This window comes from Ammospiza nelsoni, chromosome 27 (genome assembly GCF_027579445.1).
Source record: "Ammospiza nelsoni isolate bAmmNel1 chromosome 27, bAmmNel1.pri, whole genome shotgun sequence".
Classification (NCBI taxonomy): domain Eukaryota; kingdom Metazoa; phylum Chordata; class Aves; order Passeriformes; family Passerellidae; genus Ammospiza; species Ammospiza nelsoni.
In genome coordinates, this window is record NC_080659.1 from 4,260,353 (window position 1) to 4,276,274 (window position 15,922).

General features: G+C 55.2%; 3 protein-coding genes across 3 annotated transcripts in view; 1 reads left to right on the forward strand and 2 right to left on the reverse strand.

Moving 5' to 3' along the window:
• Nucleotides 1–133: 133 nt before the first annotated feature.
• POLR2E (RNA polymerase II, I and III subunit E) lies at nucleotides 134–3,062 on the reverse strand. Its single transcript, XM_059489805.1, has 8 exons — nucleotides 2,942–3,062; nucleotides 2,652–2,826; nucleotides 2,378–2,493; nucleotides 1,950–2,030; nucleotides 1,072–1,130; nucleotides 839–917; nucleotides 648–721; nucleotides 134–401 (listed from the first exon to the last, which is right to left on the reverse strand). The coding sequence occupies exons 1-7, from the start codon at nucleotides 2,996–2,998 to the stop codon at nucleotides 656–658; spliced, it is 633 nt and encodes a 210-aa protein (XP_059345788.1). The 5' UTR covers nucleotides 2,999–3,062; the 3' UTR covers nucleotides 134–401; nucleotides 648–655.
• A 340-nt stretch (nucleotides 3,063–3,402) lies between these two features.
• On the forward strand, nucleotides 3,403–5,163 carry GPX4 (glutathione peroxidase 4). Its single transcript, XM_059489750.1, has 7 exons — nucleotides 3,403–3,524; nucleotides 3,766–3,860; nucleotides 4,004–4,148; nucleotides 4,232–4,383; nucleotides 4,506–4,530; nucleotides 4,776–4,835; nucleotides 4,910–5,163. Exons 1-7 carry the CDS (start codon nucleotides 3,426–3,428, stop codon nucleotides 4,940–4,942), a joined length of 609 nt encoding a protein of 202 aa, XP_059345733.1. The 5' UTR covers nucleotides 3,403–3,425; the 3' UTR covers nucleotides 4,943–5,163.
• Nucleotides 5,164–6,275: 1,112 nt separating this feature from the next.
• The window catches only part of SBNO2 (strawberry notch homolog 2), a 48,281-nt gene continuing 38,634 nt past the window's right edge, over nucleotides 6,276–15,922 (reverse strand). Inside the window, exons 19-32 of the mRNA XM_059489856.1 lie at nucleotides 14,739–14,911; nucleotides 14,240–14,371; nucleotides 13,888–14,023; nucleotides 13,499–13,611; nucleotides 12,942–13,013; nucleotides 12,237–12,345; nucleotides 11,941–12,015; nucleotides 11,518–11,661; nucleotides 11,285–11,379; nucleotides 11,050–11,142; nucleotides 10,722–10,853; nucleotides 10,471–10,547; nucleotides 9,893–10,083; nucleotides 6,276–9,073 (exon numbers count right to left, since the gene is read on the reverse strand). Of these exons, the coding sequence (XP_059345839.1) occupies nucleotides 8,496–9,073; nucleotides 9,893–10,083; nucleotides 10,471–10,547; nucleotides 10,722–10,853; nucleotides 11,050–11,142; nucleotides 11,285–11,379; nucleotides 11,518–11,661; nucleotides 11,941–12,015; nucleotides 12,237–12,345; nucleotides 12,942–13,013; nucleotides 13,499–13,611; nucleotides 13,888–14,023; nucleotides 14,240–14,371; nucleotides 14,739–14,911 (2,120 nt within the window). The 3' untranslated portion in view covers nucleotides 6,276–8,495. The remainder of the gene's footprint in view (nucleotides 9,074–9,892; nucleotides 10,084–10,470; nucleotides 10,548–10,721; nucleotides 10,854–11,049; nucleotides 11,143–11,284; nucleotides 11,380–11,517; nucleotides 11,662–11,940; nucleotides 12,016–12,236; nucleotides 12,346–12,941; nucleotides 13,014–13,498; nucleotides 13,612–13,887; nucleotides 14,024–14,239; nucleotides 14,372–14,738; nucleotides 14,912–15,922) is intronic.

Sequence of the window (15,922 nt, forward strand, 5' to 3'; positions counted from 1 at the left end):
CAAACTGCCCAGAGCAGCCAGTGAAGGCTCTGCAGGGCTCAGCAGGAAGAGATTCCAAACAGAATGAAAATTATGGGAACTTGCAGAGTATTGAAGCTTTGCCACAGGGAGAGGCTCAGCAACACTGCAGCACTGAGGGTGTACAAAGCTTTATTTCAAACAAGAGCCCAGAAAACAGGGAAGCAAAAGGCTTTCCCCACTTGTTTTCCCCCATGGCTGAGTCCTGGGTGGGACTGAGGGGTCACCACAAAGTCCAAGCTGGAAGACAAGGGATGAGGCCCAGGGATGGGGCTGCAGAGAGGCAATGTGGGAATTTCCTTGGATTTCCTTGGCCATCTCTGAAGTGCAGGAATCTCCAAGAGCCCGTGAAATGCTGGTGGGAGCCACACAGCTCCTCACACCTGGAAGAGAAGGAGGGATGGGAATCATCTCCTGCTCCAGGTCCCTCTGAACACCCCAAATCTGCACAGCCTGAGCAGAGGCACAGGTGCCAGGGGAGCCTCACCCTGCTCTCCCCATCAGCTCCCTCCATGAGCCATTTAAAGCTCTGAGATGTTTCCCTGGAGGCAGCTGCTTCACACTGAGCTTGGAACATCTCCTGGCACTGCCCAGAGCCCCCCCCAAACAGGGGGTCCCCTCATCCTTACCCACTGTGTCACTGCACCAGTCTGTAGGTGATGTACCTGCCCGCTGTCTCGCTGGGCCTGATGATCTTCACCACCTGCAAGGCAGACACAGAGCTCAGGAACAGGAGGAGGAGGAGGAGGAGGAGACACTTTTTCTGCTTCAAAATGCCCTCAAGGATCATCCCCTCCCTGCCCTAGCCTGCTCCCCTCACCTGGCCACGCTTTATCCCGAAGTAGCGGGCCACAGGGTCCCCAGCCTGGATCCTGGGGAGCTGGTTCTCCCTCAGCTTGCTGTGCTGGGAGTCAAGGAGAAGCTCTGACACACCAGGGGCTGCTGGCAGCTCACCAAACAGAAATAAATCATGGCAGGAGGAGGGGTTTTCAGCCCAACTCCATCTCACCTGAGCAGGATGGAGGGACACACAAAGGGACACTCAAAGGATACTATCGGGCCAGCAGCTCTGTCACCTCCTCCTTTGTCATAACCACGTGCTCTGGCACCAGCTGCAAACACAAGACAGGCTGAGATGAGGCAGCAGCTGGAGACAACGTGTTTGGGAGGGGAAAAGGAAAACTGTGTCCCTCAGCCCAGCCAGAGAGCAGGAGGAGGACTCTGGGAGCAGCAGGAATGCAGCCAGCATGAGGGAGGGACCATCCTAGGTTGTGGTGTTGTGAGGGTCCTCAGGCTGATTTATTATTATACTATATTAATTATATATATAATATTAAATTAATTATATATTAAATTATATTAATTATATATATTATATTTACTGCATATTACATTATATATTTTAATATTAATTATACATTATGCATTATATTAATTATATGTTACATAATATATCACACTGTATTAACTATGTTATATTATATATATTATATATTACATATAATATATTACATTAAAGATATTATATTGTGATATATTATATTACGATATATTATATTACGATATATTATATTATGATATATTATATTATATTATGATATATTATATTATATTACATTACATTACATTACATTATATTATAAAACTATACTAAAGAAAGAGAAAGGAGACATCAGAAGGCTGGACAAGAATGATCATAAAAACCCATGACAGACTCAGAGTGTCCAACACAGCTGGCTTTGATTGGTAATTGATTAGAAACAATTCACGTGGAACCAATCAAAGGTGCACCTGTTGGTAAGCAACCTCCAAATAATCAGATAATTATTGTTTACATTTATTTTCTGAGGCATCTCAGCTTCTCAGGAGAAAAATCCTGGCAAAGGGATTTTTCCTAAAATATCATGGTGACAATCCCACCCCCTGCTCACCTCATGCTCCGTGATGTTGATGAGAAGCTCCTGCTGCAGGAACTGCTCCAGGATGTATTTGGGAGCCATGTCAACCAGGGACTGGAAGGGAAAAGTCCATCAGAGGTGGCTGGGGCAGCCCTGGCAGGGCTCAGAGCTGCACCTGGGCTCACACAGACACAGGCAGGCTGGGAATGAGCCCATGGATCTCCTGGAATAGGGAAATATCTCTTTTTCCCTCCCTCTTCCTGACTGTTTGTAGGTCCTCAGCTGTGCCACTGCCACCAGGAGCTGCTGCTCTGCTTGAACACATTTGGGTGCTAAATAAGAGCCTGTGCTAAGGCACAACAGGCTCTAGCAAAATCTTTTCTCTGGAGAGAAACTCATGGCTTTTATTTACCCAGAAACAGACCAGGAAAACTTCCACAGCCCCCGAGGGGGACACAGACCTGCTTGGCCGAGGGGGTCATTCCCTGCTGCACCACGATCAGCGCCCGGGTGATGTTCTCCTCCTGCATGCGCTGGCAGTACATCTTGATGGTCTTGATGCCCACCTTGGGCTCCTCTGAGGGAAGAGCCACACCTGGGGTCACCGAGAGCCCTCAGAACTCCCCTCCCCGGGGGCTCAGCTCCGAACCTGCCCTGAGGGCACAGGGGGACCCCGGCTCACCGAGAGCCTCCCCACGCTCCGAGCCCCAGACCCCGCGGACCGGCGCTGCTCACCGGGGAAGAACACGAACATCTGGTCCGTGGGATCGTCGTTGTGAGCCACCAGCACGGTCAGGTCGGTGCGACGGGGGCGGCCCTCGCTGGGTTTGTCCCCGAATTGCGCCTTGAACTCCTCCAGCGTCTGATCCAGCTCGTCCTGGGTCACCAGGTACCCGCGGTCGTGGCATAGCTACGGGGACAGCACCAGGCTCAGGAATCGGCACGCCGACTGGCCTCCACGTCCCCTCACCTCCACCCTGCGGCACTCCCCACACGGCAGGCTCAGCCCTCCCGGTGCCCCGGACCTGCATGATGGTCTTGCGGATCTTCCATAGCCGGTACGTCTCCTCCTCGTCGTCCATCTTGGCCGCTCAGGGCTGCCCACGCTGCCGCCTGCCCTGCACACGTGCACGGGGGACCTCAGCCGCGGCGCCTCCTGGGAGGTGTAGTCCGCCGCTAGCTGCTCCCCGCCGCTGGCTCCAGAGGGAACGGGCATCTCTCTGCTGCTGTCGGGATGAGGCTCTGGGTGGCTGTGGCGCTGTTCGGAACCCGCGGCCGGTCAGGAGGGAATCGCCGCCCAGGAGCCGCGGCTCAGCAGCACCTGTCTCCAACCCCGCCCTTTGCTCTGCCCTTGCCCTCCGCCCTCGTGGTCTCTCCCGATAAACACCCCTGCGGCCACCCCGCCTATCCTGCCCTTCTATTGGTCAAGTTTCCATCCATCATCCCGCCGGGGCCGCCTCTCTGCGCGCTGATTGGCTGATCGGCCAGAAAGGGCGGGGTTTGTGCGGGATGGGCTGGGGCGGCGCGGTGCGGGGCGCGCTGTGGTGCGCGCGGGCGGTGGCGCGGGCAGCGCTCCTGGGACCAGGGCTGATCGCGGCGCGGAGCATGGTGAGCGCGGGGCTGCCCCGGGAGCTCGGCTCGGCCCGGCCCGCTCTGCTCTGGGACCGCTCTGGGCCTGGGGATGGGCCCGGGTCTTTCTGCGGGGTGCCCTGGGTGGGCGGCGGCGGCTCAGGCCTGGCCTGGCGGGGGCTCGGGCCTGGACGGGCCGCGGGGAGGCTCCGCAGGGTCCCTGAGGGGAGCGGAGCGGAGGTGGCGGGGCCGGCGCCGCAGTGATGCTCTCGCCCCGCAGTGTGCCCACGCGGACGACTGGCGCTCGGCCAAGGCCATCTACGACTTCGTCGCCCTCGACATCGATGGCAACGACGTGTCCCTGGAAAAGTACCGGTAGGACGGAGGGGTCGGGAATGCAGCGCAGGGCGAGGTTGAGCCACAGCGGCTCTTGCGTAACCCTCACGCCTCGGCCTGGCGGGTGAGGGACCTCTGGCCGTGCCCTGCGGGGAAGGGCAGCTCATCCACCCCCTCTGCAGGGGCGACGTCTGTATCATCACCAACGTGGCCTCCAAGTGAGGGAAAACGGCGGTAAACTACACTCAGCTTGTCGATTTGCACGCCCGATACGCTGAGAGGGGTTTACGGATCCTGGGATTTCCCTGCAACCAGTTTGGGAAGCAGGTACGTGGGGTTGAGGGTCTCGGGTTCCCCAGGAGTGTTGGGATGGACCGAGGAACCCTCACGGTGCTGGTGTGGCCCCTCAGGAGCCCGGGACCAACGCTCAGATCAAGGCATTTGCTGAGGGCTACGGGGTGAAGTTTGACATGTTCAGCAAGATCGATGTCAACGGGGACGATGCTCACCCGCTCTGGAAGTGGCTGAAGGAGCAGCCCAAAGGGAGAGGCACTCTGGGCAAGTGAGTGTGGAAGGGAGAGCCCTGGGGAGCCACAGCCCTGCAGCCAGCAGGGAGGGCTTGGCTCAGGGAGGGTGAGGAAGGGCTTTTCTGCCCAAAACTCACTCCTGTTTTTTCTCTCCTAGTGCAATAAAATGGAACTTCACCAAGGTAGGACACTGCAGTGGTTATGGTTGCCTCCTCTGGGGATCTGAGGGGGGTTGCTGGTGTAGGAGGGAGCCTCACACTGGGCTCTGCTCAGGTGTCAGGGCAGGAGCATCCCAGGGGGTTTCTGTGTCCAGAGACCCTTGGGAACCCCTGCCCTGCCCAGAGCACAGCTGAGGGGGAAGTGAGCCTGTGGGGGCTCTCACTCTGCACTCTGCACTCACTCACCAGGGGTTGCTTCATTCCCACAGTTCCTCATTAACCGGGAAGGTCAAGTGGTGAAGAGATACAGCCCGATGGAAGATCCCATTGTAAGTGCTGCTGCTGGGCAGGAGGGGAAAGCCAGGGATGTTCTCAGGGTACAACACTCCCTTCTTCCCCACAGGTGATCGAGAAGGACCTGCCTGCCTACCTGTAGCTCTGCTCTGCTGTCCCCCTGCCCGTGCCAGCCCTGCTGCCCACGGAGCCTCCTCCAGCCCCATGAAGGGCTGCCTCCAACCCAGCTGCTGGTGGGGCAGCCCTGACCCACGGCGTGCACCTGCTGGACAGAGGCTCCAGGGGCCGTGGCTGCTGCGGGCAGGAGCAGCCAGAGCCCCCTCACACTAACGAGTCCCCCTGCAATAAAGGCGTTAGGAATGAGCTGCTGTGTTGGCTGTGGGATGGAGCAGGGATGGGGCTGGGGCTGCTGCGCCACTCTGCTGACAGCTTGGAGTTTGCTGGCAAGCCAAGACCTTACACAACTCCTAAGCCAAGCTGGGATAATCCTCAGCGTTGAGGAGGAAGTGCAAATCCGGCATGATGTGTGCTCCTGAGGGGCTCCCTGGGCAAAGGCAGAGCTGGGGAAGGTTTGTGTCCTCTGGGATCCCTCCTGTCCCCTCTGAGATCCCTCCTGTCCCCAGGAATCCTGGCAGGGCAGGGCAGCAGAGGGGATGGGTCCAGCAATGGTACAAGCCCTGGCCAGCAGAAATTCCTGCAAAACAAAAGCCAGGCATGTTGGGACACAGCAAAACATCCCCTGCAGCCAGGGATGTGTCTGACCACAGCGAGCAGGATCATCCTCCTCCTCCTCCTCCTCGGGGCAGCGTCTTGGTGCTTGTGAAGCCACAGCCGTGCCCAGCCAAGCCCATGGGGCTGGTGTCCCATCCTGGGCAGGGACAGCTCAGGTTCTGCCGTGCAGGAATGCTGCTGCACCTCCTGCCAGGGCCTGGGGAGTGCTGGCTCTCCCTGTCACATCCACAGCCCCCTTAGGGAGGTTGTCCCCAGGAAAAATCCCCGGGTCTCCCAAAGTCTGACAACCCCGCAGAGCCTCCAGCACATTAAGGATGCTGGGAGGATCCTGCTCACATTTAGGGATCACTCACTGGGGTCACCCCATCCCTTCTTCCATCCAGCAGTGCCTGGCTGTGACATCCCACAGCTGGGGGAACACTGGAACAGAGGCTCCTTTATCTGTGTTTTTCCAGCCAAGCCAGGAGGGAGCTGCCTCATCCAAGGCTGGATCCAGCCAGGATCCTCCTCTCCTTCTCCCAAGGACAGACTTGGGACAACAGCCCTCAATGTCACTGATTTGGTGACACAGGACATACAAAGTCCAGCTGCCAGCCTTGGATTCCTGATCCAAGTCCCTGCTGGGCTCTTGGGGAAGCTGGATAGACCAAGAGATAGAGACAGAGCTGGGAGTTACAGAAATCTCACATGTGGCTTCTGTTCCGTTTTTACTGAGCAGAATGAAAAATTATCCGAGGCAAGTAGAAAATTCAGGAATTATTAGTCCAAGGCACATAGTCTAAAAAATCTCTTTACATATATACAACTTAATTATAAATATACATAGAAACAAGGGCAAACAACAAGCAGATTAAAAAGTGCCAACACAAGGATGTCAGGGAAGAAAACAGGGACTCATTAAAAATACAATCAGTAGGACAACTGCAGAATAATTTAGTTAAAAGGTAACATTACATATTATTAACCCTGACAAAACATGGGATTGGGGCAGGAAAGGGATTCCTTGAAGGTGGCCTCTGTCTTTCCAGAGACCAGGGAGGGAAGATTGCATATATTTTAAAGTTAAGGTCAAAGCCACCAGGTAAGGCTCCGGTGACAGCAGAGGGTGCCCAGCAGGGAATTCCCCCTCGCTATTCCTGAGTTTAAACCTCTTTGAGCTGGGTTTTCCCGGCGTCCTTTTCCCTCATTGTTGGGAATTCAGCCCCAAGCGAGCAGTGCTTTAAATAGGGGAGGGTGTGGAGAGGGGCAGCCTGGCTCTGCCCGGCCTGGGGAAGGCTGCAGGGGTGGAGAGAAGCAGAGCTGGGGAGAGCAGCAGGGCTTTGCGGGGCACAGGGGGCTCCCCCATCTTTGGTGATCACGTTGAGGTAAGGAAGGAGGTGAAACGTGGCCCCGACTGCAGGGATTGAGCCTGGGCTGGTGCTAAGCTGGGGAGGGGGGTAAGGACAGCCCCCCCAAAACGAAATTCAGGGACCAGAGTAGCCTCAAACTGAGCCCACTTGTGTGGCAGCAGGGCAGGTCGGTGTCAGGAGTCAGCTCACAACACCTGGACACAGACCCAGAGCAATTCCCAGCACCAAACGGGCACTGGGCCAGTCCCTGAGGCTGGGGGGACATGGGGGTGACACCACCAGGCACTGTGAAGCTCCAGCCCCCTCAAAACTGCCCTGTTAGGGCACAGAGTACCCCCTTCCCCAAGGGCTCTCTGAGGAAGGGCCCAGGTTCTTGCCTGAAATCATCCCGGTGCCACTTTTGGGAAAGGCTTTGATGCCCTCGGTGCTGGGGTGGAGGCAGCAGGGGGTGGGGCAGTGCTTTGCAAAGCAGCCTTTGTTCTTTGGTATCTGAGAGGGAGATTGCAGCAGGAGCAGCCAAACTGCAAATCCCGGGTGGTGACAGTGACACTGCACACCCTCAACAGTGACAGTGACACTGCACACCCTCAGCAGTGACTCTGCATGTCCTGGGCAGTGACAGTGACTCTGCACACCCTGAACAGTGACAGTGACACTGCACATCCTGGGCAATGACATTAACACTGCATTTTTTAGGAAGTGACAGTGACACTGCACATCCTGGCCAGTGCAAAGACACTACACACCCCAGCAGTGACAATGACACTGCCCTGACCCAGACCCCTGGCCCAGGGCAATGGCAGGACCAGCGAGATGTCCAGGTGAAGGGACAACATGTGACAGCAGGAAACTGGCCAAAGCACATCTGGTCACGGCGACCTGGTGAGGTTAAAGTGCAGGACAAAGGGACATGTGTCCCTTCTGCTCTGGAGAATCCTGCTGATCCTGGCGTGGCTGAGCTCTGCCAGACTCAAGCTCTGTCTGTGGGGTGCAGCCAGCTCTGGCAGCTCAAGGTCCCTTCCTGGCAAGGGCAGCACAAACAGTTTTGGATCTCTCACTGCACCTGCACAGCCCTGCCAGAGAACACCTGAGCTCAGCATCTCCCAGCTCCTCTGGGACAACATTCCCTTCCCCTTCATCCCAGCCTGCCAGCACAGCCCCAGGGTGTGCAGCAGTGCTGGGGCAGCCCAAGCTGGGGGCTGAACTCTCATTCTTCCCTAAGTGACCAGCATGTGGTCATTCCAGAGCCTGGCCATGCCCCTCCTGGCCTGGAGGGCTGGGGAAGGCTCGGACGCTCAGTAGTCTGCAGGGGGTGGGCACAGGAGGGGTCTCCCTTCAATCCCACCTGAGCACTGACCTGTAAGCAGGACTCAACCCAGCAGAGCCCTTAGCCCAGCAGGACCTGCTCAGCTCTCCCTGGGCACGTTCCATACAAACCTGCACATGCCTGACTAGATATTAGATATAAATAAAATTCTCTTTAAGAAACTCCAGGCTCTTTCTTCCCTCAAAACCAGAGCAGAGTCAGTCCAAACCAGTAGAAAAGTCAGGGCTCTTCAGCTCTCACCTTTGCACCAGAGAACACAGATCCACAGCAGCATTCCCAGCTGGCACTCAGGAGTTTGAGAAAGGCCCAGAACTGAACTGGATCACGCTCTGGCGCTCCGGGGGGAGCAAGTTCTCCTGGGAGGGCCCGCTAAACGTCCTCAGCATGTCCTCCAGGATCTCTCTAAAATTGATATTCCCGTCTTGCTGGAGAAAATCCTCCTGTGGCTGCTGCAGGGGGGCTGGGGGAGGCAGGGCAGGGGGCTCGTGCAGTGAGGGGCCGGGGGCTGTGCTGCCCTCCAGGCCAGGAGCGTGGCCAAAGCCAAAGGACAACCTGTGCTGCCGCTGGGGGGGCTGCTGGGGCTGCAGGGGGGGCTCCGAGGAGAAGCAGAGCGCTCTGGTCTCTGGGTTCAACACCAAGTCAGGAATGCTGTTGCTGGGAGGGCTGTAGGTCAAGTCCAGGATCTCATCGTGGCACAGGGAGGGCAGGGGCAGCCCTGGCCCCGGCAGGATGTGCAGGGGCAGGGAGAAGGGGGAGCTCTGCTCCTGGGCCTGGAGCAGCCGGCTCTGCTTCCTCTTCACGTCCTCGTCCATCTGCTTCAGCTCCTCCCGCACCCTGTGCACGCAGCTCTCAGGGATCTTTATCCCTGGGGGAGGAACAGATATCAGTCCCCTGTGGCAGGACCTTTCACCCCCAACTTATCTCCCTGTGACACGTGGCTAAGTCACACTGGAATTGTCATGTGATTAATTATCTTAGCTGCAAACCTCCTTAGCCAGCAATGAGCATTCTGTCTTGGTGTGAGAAAGGAAACAGAACACAAGCATTTTTACAACTATAAGAGACCACTATGATTTTCATGAAAGCAGAAATCTCTAATACACTCTCTGCGTGTGTGGAGAGTTCTCAACAACCAAGACATGGGCATCAAGTTACTTCCCCTGGGGACTGAGAGAAATTAAGGACATTCTCTGCACACTGCTATAATTTGTTGCTCAGTGACACTGATTCCTAATTTATCCTATTTCTTTGCCAGCTGTAACATAGGTACCTTTATCTACTAGTGGTGTTTCTTTTGTTTAGAAAGAATTTCTAAACAAAAGAAATTTCTATTTTCTGTGTAGCAAGTGAATCTGCTTATGTCTGTTTTCCTTGGCCTATTCAAATAAATAATTCATGGCCTGATCAGTCATTGCAAGTGAGAGTGGATTTTGGGGTGCTGCCTACTGCCAGACACCTGTCAAAGGCAGGGATTTGTCTAAGCTTTCCCCTCTCCATCCATAACATCCTCACAGCCCTCTGGAAAGGGATGGGGCACTGTGGGGACAGTGGGGAGGAGGATGATGAGCCTGGCTCACCCCCTCTGCCCCAACACATCCAACTCCCCTCCTGGAAGGGAGGAATCGGTGCTACCACCCCATGTGCTGGACCACACCCCTTTTAAGAAGGAAATCACTTCACACACCGACTTGCTTCTTCTTTTCCTTGGTCTTGAGGCGCACGATCTGCAGGTAGCTGCTGCTGGTGATGTCTGCCATGACGCCGGCGATCCTGCTCCACACATGCAGCAGGGCCCCACACAGCATGTAATAGTGCCTCAGGCGCATGCCCTGGAAGCATTCCTTCCCCTCCTGGATCAGCTTGCAGCTCTTGTTCCTTCAGGGACCATGGGAGAAAACCACTGGGATTAGCAGAGGTTGCTGGAGCTGAGCGGGATTTGCGTCCCCACAGCCTCCCCCAGTGCCACGGTCAGGGAGCCCCAGGGTGCAGGAGGGAGGAATGGGTTTAAGCTCAAAGTGAGGAGATGTAAATTGGGTATTGGAAAGGAATTCCTCCCTGAAAAGTTGGTGAGGGCCTGGCAGAGAAGGTGTGGCTGCCCCATTCCCCGAGGAGCTCAAGGCATCCATCCAGGTTGGATGAAGCAACCTGGTGGAAGGTCTCACTATCCATCCCTGCCATGGAACTGGATGGGCTTCATTTAAGGTCCCTTGAACCCAAACCATCCTGAGATTCTGTGGCAGGCTGGGGCTGCAGCTGCCTTACCACACAGCGTGGTTACAGTTCTTCAAGGAGAAGTGGTAGCTGCTCTCCCAGTGCTCCTTGGCCTCCTCGGGCAGCACCTGCAGCAGAACACCCAGCATTAGGAATTCTCCACTGTCCAGGATGAAGAGATGTGAAATCCAGGGCTGGGAGTCAGGACATCATCCCTGCCCATCCACAGCAGAACCACGAGGAGCTGTGACAGGGTTACAATGAATGCCCTTCCAACACTGGGGGCTGCAGGTTCCACCTACCCGTCGGTATCTCTTCTGCAGACTGTCCATGCTCTCAAGCTGGCTTTGCTTCCCAATGTTTGGCTTGTAGAGGATGAAGTTCTTCCCACGGCACTGCTCTGCCAGCAGACAGGTGTATTTGTTGCCTCGCACCTGTGGGGTACAGCTGATGGTCACAGCCTGGTCCCTCTTCCCCACATTTCTCTAAACCAACCCCTTCCGGCCAGGATGGAGGTCCTTGGAGGCATTTCCCAGCCCTCAGGAAGAGTGATCTCGTACCACCATGGCAGATTTCCTGCTGGAATCACCCCTGAGCTGAGGTGCCACCCTGGCAGAGCCCAGGACATACCTTGTAGGAGAGGTAGAACCCATCATAGGTTCCTGTCAGTTTGAGCGACTTCTCATAGGCTTCCTCCCACTTTAAGCCTCTGTCAACGCTGATCTGAACAGGGACACACAGAGGGATTTGTGACTCCAGGGGCAGGACAAGTGCCTCGGTGTCTGCCTCACAGATCTCCCCTCAGCACAGCCTAGAACCAGGCACAGACCTGGTTCTACCTTGTAGAACACAACCTGGTGCCCACCTTGTAGAACACAACCTGCCCATCCTGTGGGTGCCCCGGGGTCAGGAAAACCTCCTTGCTCTCCTCGTAGATCTCATCCACTCCTGGAGCTAAATCTGTGCAAGGAGAAAAGGCTGTTGTAAAGAACATCCTCCCAAAAGCACCTCCTTGGGTCTCAGATCTGTGCTGGCCAAGGACACTGCACAGGGAGGAACTGGAACCCCAGAGCTGTGACCACCCCTCCTTCTCCATACCAAGGATGCCCATGTCATATTTGCCCTCCTTCTTGTCCTTCTCAATCAGGTAGTCAAAGGTGTCAGAAAAATACTGGAAGAGCATGTTCTGCTTGTCCACCTCCAGGCCCAGGATGCGGTTCAGGAATTTGGTGATGGAGCAGTCTGCAAGAGCACAGTGGGTCAGGTGAGATGTGGTGCAGCTGGACATGGAACCCACCAGCCCCTTCCCCAAGAGCCCCCCATGTTCCTTCTGACAGGAGCCCAGTCCAAGGACTGTGAGGAAGCTGGGGGGCCATGGGATCTGCAGGGCCATCAGCACAGAACCTTCCCCACAAAGCAAACATTTTGGTGCCCAGCAAACCCCACAAGGTCAGACAAGCCATGACACTCCCATCTCTTCCATGTGCCCCCTGCCCTGGGCAGGAGCAGCTCCACACCTACCCTTCTCCACAGAGACAGTGCCATACTTCATCTGGCTGCAGCAGACGCCCACGGAGATGAGCCCTTGCTTCATTTCTGCAATGGCAGAAGACATCTTTTGTATTTTGGGGTTAAGCCTCCCACCAGCATTCCTGCAGGACTGTTTCCTCTTCAGGAACTCAGCCACTCCCCATGTCTTGCAGGTGACATAAGCCAGAGCACTTTCCCCTCTGTTTTTTCCCTCTGACCTCCTGCTCGGTTCTTCCAGCATCCTAAAGCCCATGCAGCAGAAACCCTGGAGCTGGAAATGTTCTTACCACGGAAAAAGGCATCCTCCCCTCTCTCGTAGCTCCTGGGCACAGGAACTCTGCTCTCAGAGTGGTTGAGGATCGTGGACAGGACCTTGTCCAGGGCTTTGGCCCCGTACTGCAGGAGGAGAGCAGAGTCACACACGGGAGGAACGGACATGGCAGCTGGGCTGGGGCTGAGGGGACACTGCTCTGAGTGTCACTGCTGAGGGGACACACACTGCTGAGGGGACACACACACACTGCTGAGGGTGACATTGCTGATAGGACACACACCGCTGAGGGTGCCAAACATTGCTGAGGGTGACACTGCTGAGGGTGACACTGGTCTGAGTGTCACTGCTGAGGGTCACACACTGCTGAAGGGACACACTGCTGAGGGTGTCACACTGCTGAGGGTGTCACACTGCTGAGGGTGTCACACTGCTGAGGGTGACACACATCACAGAGAACACTGTGGCCCCAGGAATGCCACAGAAGCTGTGTGTGTGCCTCCCATGTCCCCAGGCCCTTCCCTGGGGACAGAGGACTGGGTGCCCTTCCCAGCTCCTGGTGGAAGAATCCTCAGTGTGACCATGACTCTGAGCTCACAGGAGCTCGGTGTTAGGCTGGGCCCTGCCTGCAGACATTAGCAATGATCCTCCTGCCTCTGGCTCCCTCTCCCAGCACTTCCAACCCCCTCCCAGCCACGCTGCCCCAGCCCAGCCCTGTCACCTTGTTCTCGAAGTTGTACTTGCTGAGGTCTCGGGACTCGGTGGCCCGTCGGTCCCCGTGAGTTAAGGCACCCTGGGAAGGCAGATGGAGCAAAAGGTTTTTATTCTGAGCTGTTAGAAAACACCAGGGAAGGATGGCTAAAGGCATGTCTGCAAATGTGCCATGGGGAGGCAGTGTTCCTCCAGAATACTGAGACTTTACCAAAGGATTTGGGGATTTATCAGACGTGAAGAAAATGAAACAGAGGCAAACTAATTATTCCATTAATTATTTCATAAGCTTTTTGGGAATAATATGGGTGTATACTCCAGTAATAGTGGGGAAATTGCAGCATCTGGAAGCAGGTGCTTGCTGCCCTGAAATTCCTCCCAAAGCCTCAGTTACACATTCTCCTCACTTCCTTTTCCAAATCCCAGGATGCCAAAAGCCATTCTATGACTGCAATGCCTCAGCCAGGGGTGACACAATCCCCCCCGGCCATGTTGGTGGGAGCTCTGACCCAGAATCTCCTCAGAGGGAATCAGAAGCGTGTTGGGATCACAGCTGTGGGCACTCACCAGGCTCTCCAGGCGTTTTGCCACGATGGATGCAAACCTCCTCTCCCCTGCCAGCTCTGAGATGAGGAACACGTACTCGGGAGCAGAGACCTGGTTGGATCGGTGAGTTCGGCCTGCATGGGAACAGGGATGGAACAGGAGCTTGGGATGGCCTGTCTGCAATGGGAATGTAACCAGAAAAGCCACATAATGCCCACATTTCTCACCCTGGGGAGTCCATCCTCTGCCCCAGAGCTCAGGGCTATAATCCCACAGCACCAGTGACTGTGCCTCTGTTCTCCACCTGACAGAGACATCCCCTAAATCCACCTTGGGTTGCCACCACACCTGACCCTCCCAGGGCCCACACCCAGGGCAGGTGACAGTGCCCAGGGACACCCAGCCCTCACCAAACTGCTGGATGGCCCTGTCTGCACTCCAGGGCAGCTCCAGGGTCATGTGCACCCGGCGCTTTTGGTTCTTCACCCGTCTGTCTGCTTGGAGGGAGATCCCTGAGCTGGAGGCCTCTGAGATTATCGCCACGAGCTACAGAGAGATGAGTGAGAACAGAGTCAGGCTCCTGAAAACACGTTAAACAGCTTCAAGAAACAGCCCCAGGTACTACAGCAACCGCAGCCCTCAAAGGGACCTGGGAGGGTTTGTAAAACCCACAGAGAGCTGCTGGCAGGGCACAGGGAGGCACAGACACCCTCCCTGCCCTCCCCCTATCAGTCCTGTGCAGGTTTTGAGAGCCCAGCTCACCTTTTCCCCCTGCATGAAGCGTTCCTTCTCCTTCAGGTTGACGTGGTCTATGGAGAGCCCCTGCTCGGCGCGCGACTCGAACACGACGGAGCCGTCGGGCCTGCGAACCACCCGTCCCTTCCTGCCCGTCATCTGCACACAGGACAGGGGCTGCTGCAGCCTGGGGAGCCACACAGCCCTGCAAGGCCAGCCAGGCAATTCCCAACAGGGAGAGGAAACCCTCTGCCAGCAAGAAATTTCTGTTTTTTTAATGGAAGAAATTTTTCTCGATGCCCAGAGAAGCTGTGGCTGCCCTATCCGTGGAAGTGTCCAAGGCTAGGCTGGATGGAGCTTGGAGCAATCTGGGATAGTGAAAAGTGTCCTGCCCAGGGCAGAGGGGTGGAATGAGATGATCTTTAAGGTCCCGTCCCACCCAAACCATTCCATGATTCTCTGAGTCTTTGCTGGCCCCTCTCCCTGTCACCCAGTGCCACCAAAACACACTGACAGTGGGAAGTACCTCAGCCACATTCTCTGGGCCCCCAAAATAATCAATCAGTTGATCCAAGGTGTTGAGAGGTAGCTCTTGGCCCAGTGCTTTCACTTTTGCTAGGAGGTCCTGTTTCATCTTTTCAACCTTCAGCTCTCTCAGGCTGTGCAGCTCTTTCTGAGAAGGCAGCATGTGGAAACCACCTACAATGGGAAAGGCAGAATTTTAGAGTTCCCTGGTAACTCACATTAGAGAGGAGGGAAAAAGTTGTCCCAGAGGGTTTCTGGGGCCAATGTTGCTGGACAAAGGCACTATGACCTGCAATAAATGCTGAGCACAAAGTGAATTCCCTCTGGGCTTCTCCTTTCTGCTGGGGGAAGGAGCACACAGGGCAGCACTTGTCACAGACACATTTTATGAAAAATCCTTTCCTTAGGATTTTTTTCTCCTGAGAAGCTTAGAAGCCTCAGGAACAAAATGTAAACATTATTATCTGCTGCTGTGGAATGCAACAGGTGGATCTGTGATTGGTCTCATGTGGTTGTTTCTAATTAATGGCCAATCACAGTCCAGCTGTCTGGACTGTCTCGGTCAGTCACAAGCCTTTGTTATTCATTCCTTTTCTATTCTTAGCTAGCCTTCTGATGAAATCCTTTCTTTTAGTATAGTTTTAATATAATATATATCATAAAATAATAAATCAAACCTTCTGAAACATGGAGTCAGATCCTCTTCTCTTCCCTCATCCTAAGACCCCTGTGAACACCGCCACACTCGCTGATCCAGTGGGGAATGGGGATCCACCCCATAAGAGTGACCCCAGGATACAATCCAGCTAGGATCACAAAATTGTCCCAAACCTGAAGGGATCTTTGCAGGACACAGTGCTTCCCTCTGTGGTGTTACATTTGTCTCATCCTTCTAAAATGTAGGGTTTATTCCAAGCCTGTGTTCCTACCCTGAAGTATCATGGGTCTGTAATCCCATTGGCCCAAGGATTATTCTGTGCCCACTTTGAGCTCTCTGTTAAGAATCTCCCTGTTTGAATCTCCCTGTTAAGCTGTGGGAGAAGACTCTCTCTTGGCCCCTTTTTCCCCTAGGCTTCCCCTCCCTCCCTTTTCCCTCAAAAACCATGCTGCTCCCAGGGGTGGGACCCCCAATAAACCCTCATCTGAGCTGTGTGGAGTCTCCTTGCCTGCCTGCTGCTCCCAGTG

Coding starts and splice junctions, on each gene's coding strand:
- POLR2E (XM_059489805.1), bottom strand. CDS start 2,998: ATGGACGACGAGGAGGAGACGTACCGGCTATGGAAGATCCGCAAGACC. Junction 2,494..2,651: donor GATGTTCGTGTTCTTCCCCG/GTGAGCAGCGCC, acceptor CTCTTCCCTCAG/AGGAGCCCAAGGTGGGCATC. Junction 1,131..1,949: donor TCAACATCACGGAGCATGAG/GTGAGCAGGGGG, acceptor TTGTGTTTGCAG/CTGGTGCCAGAGCACGTGGT.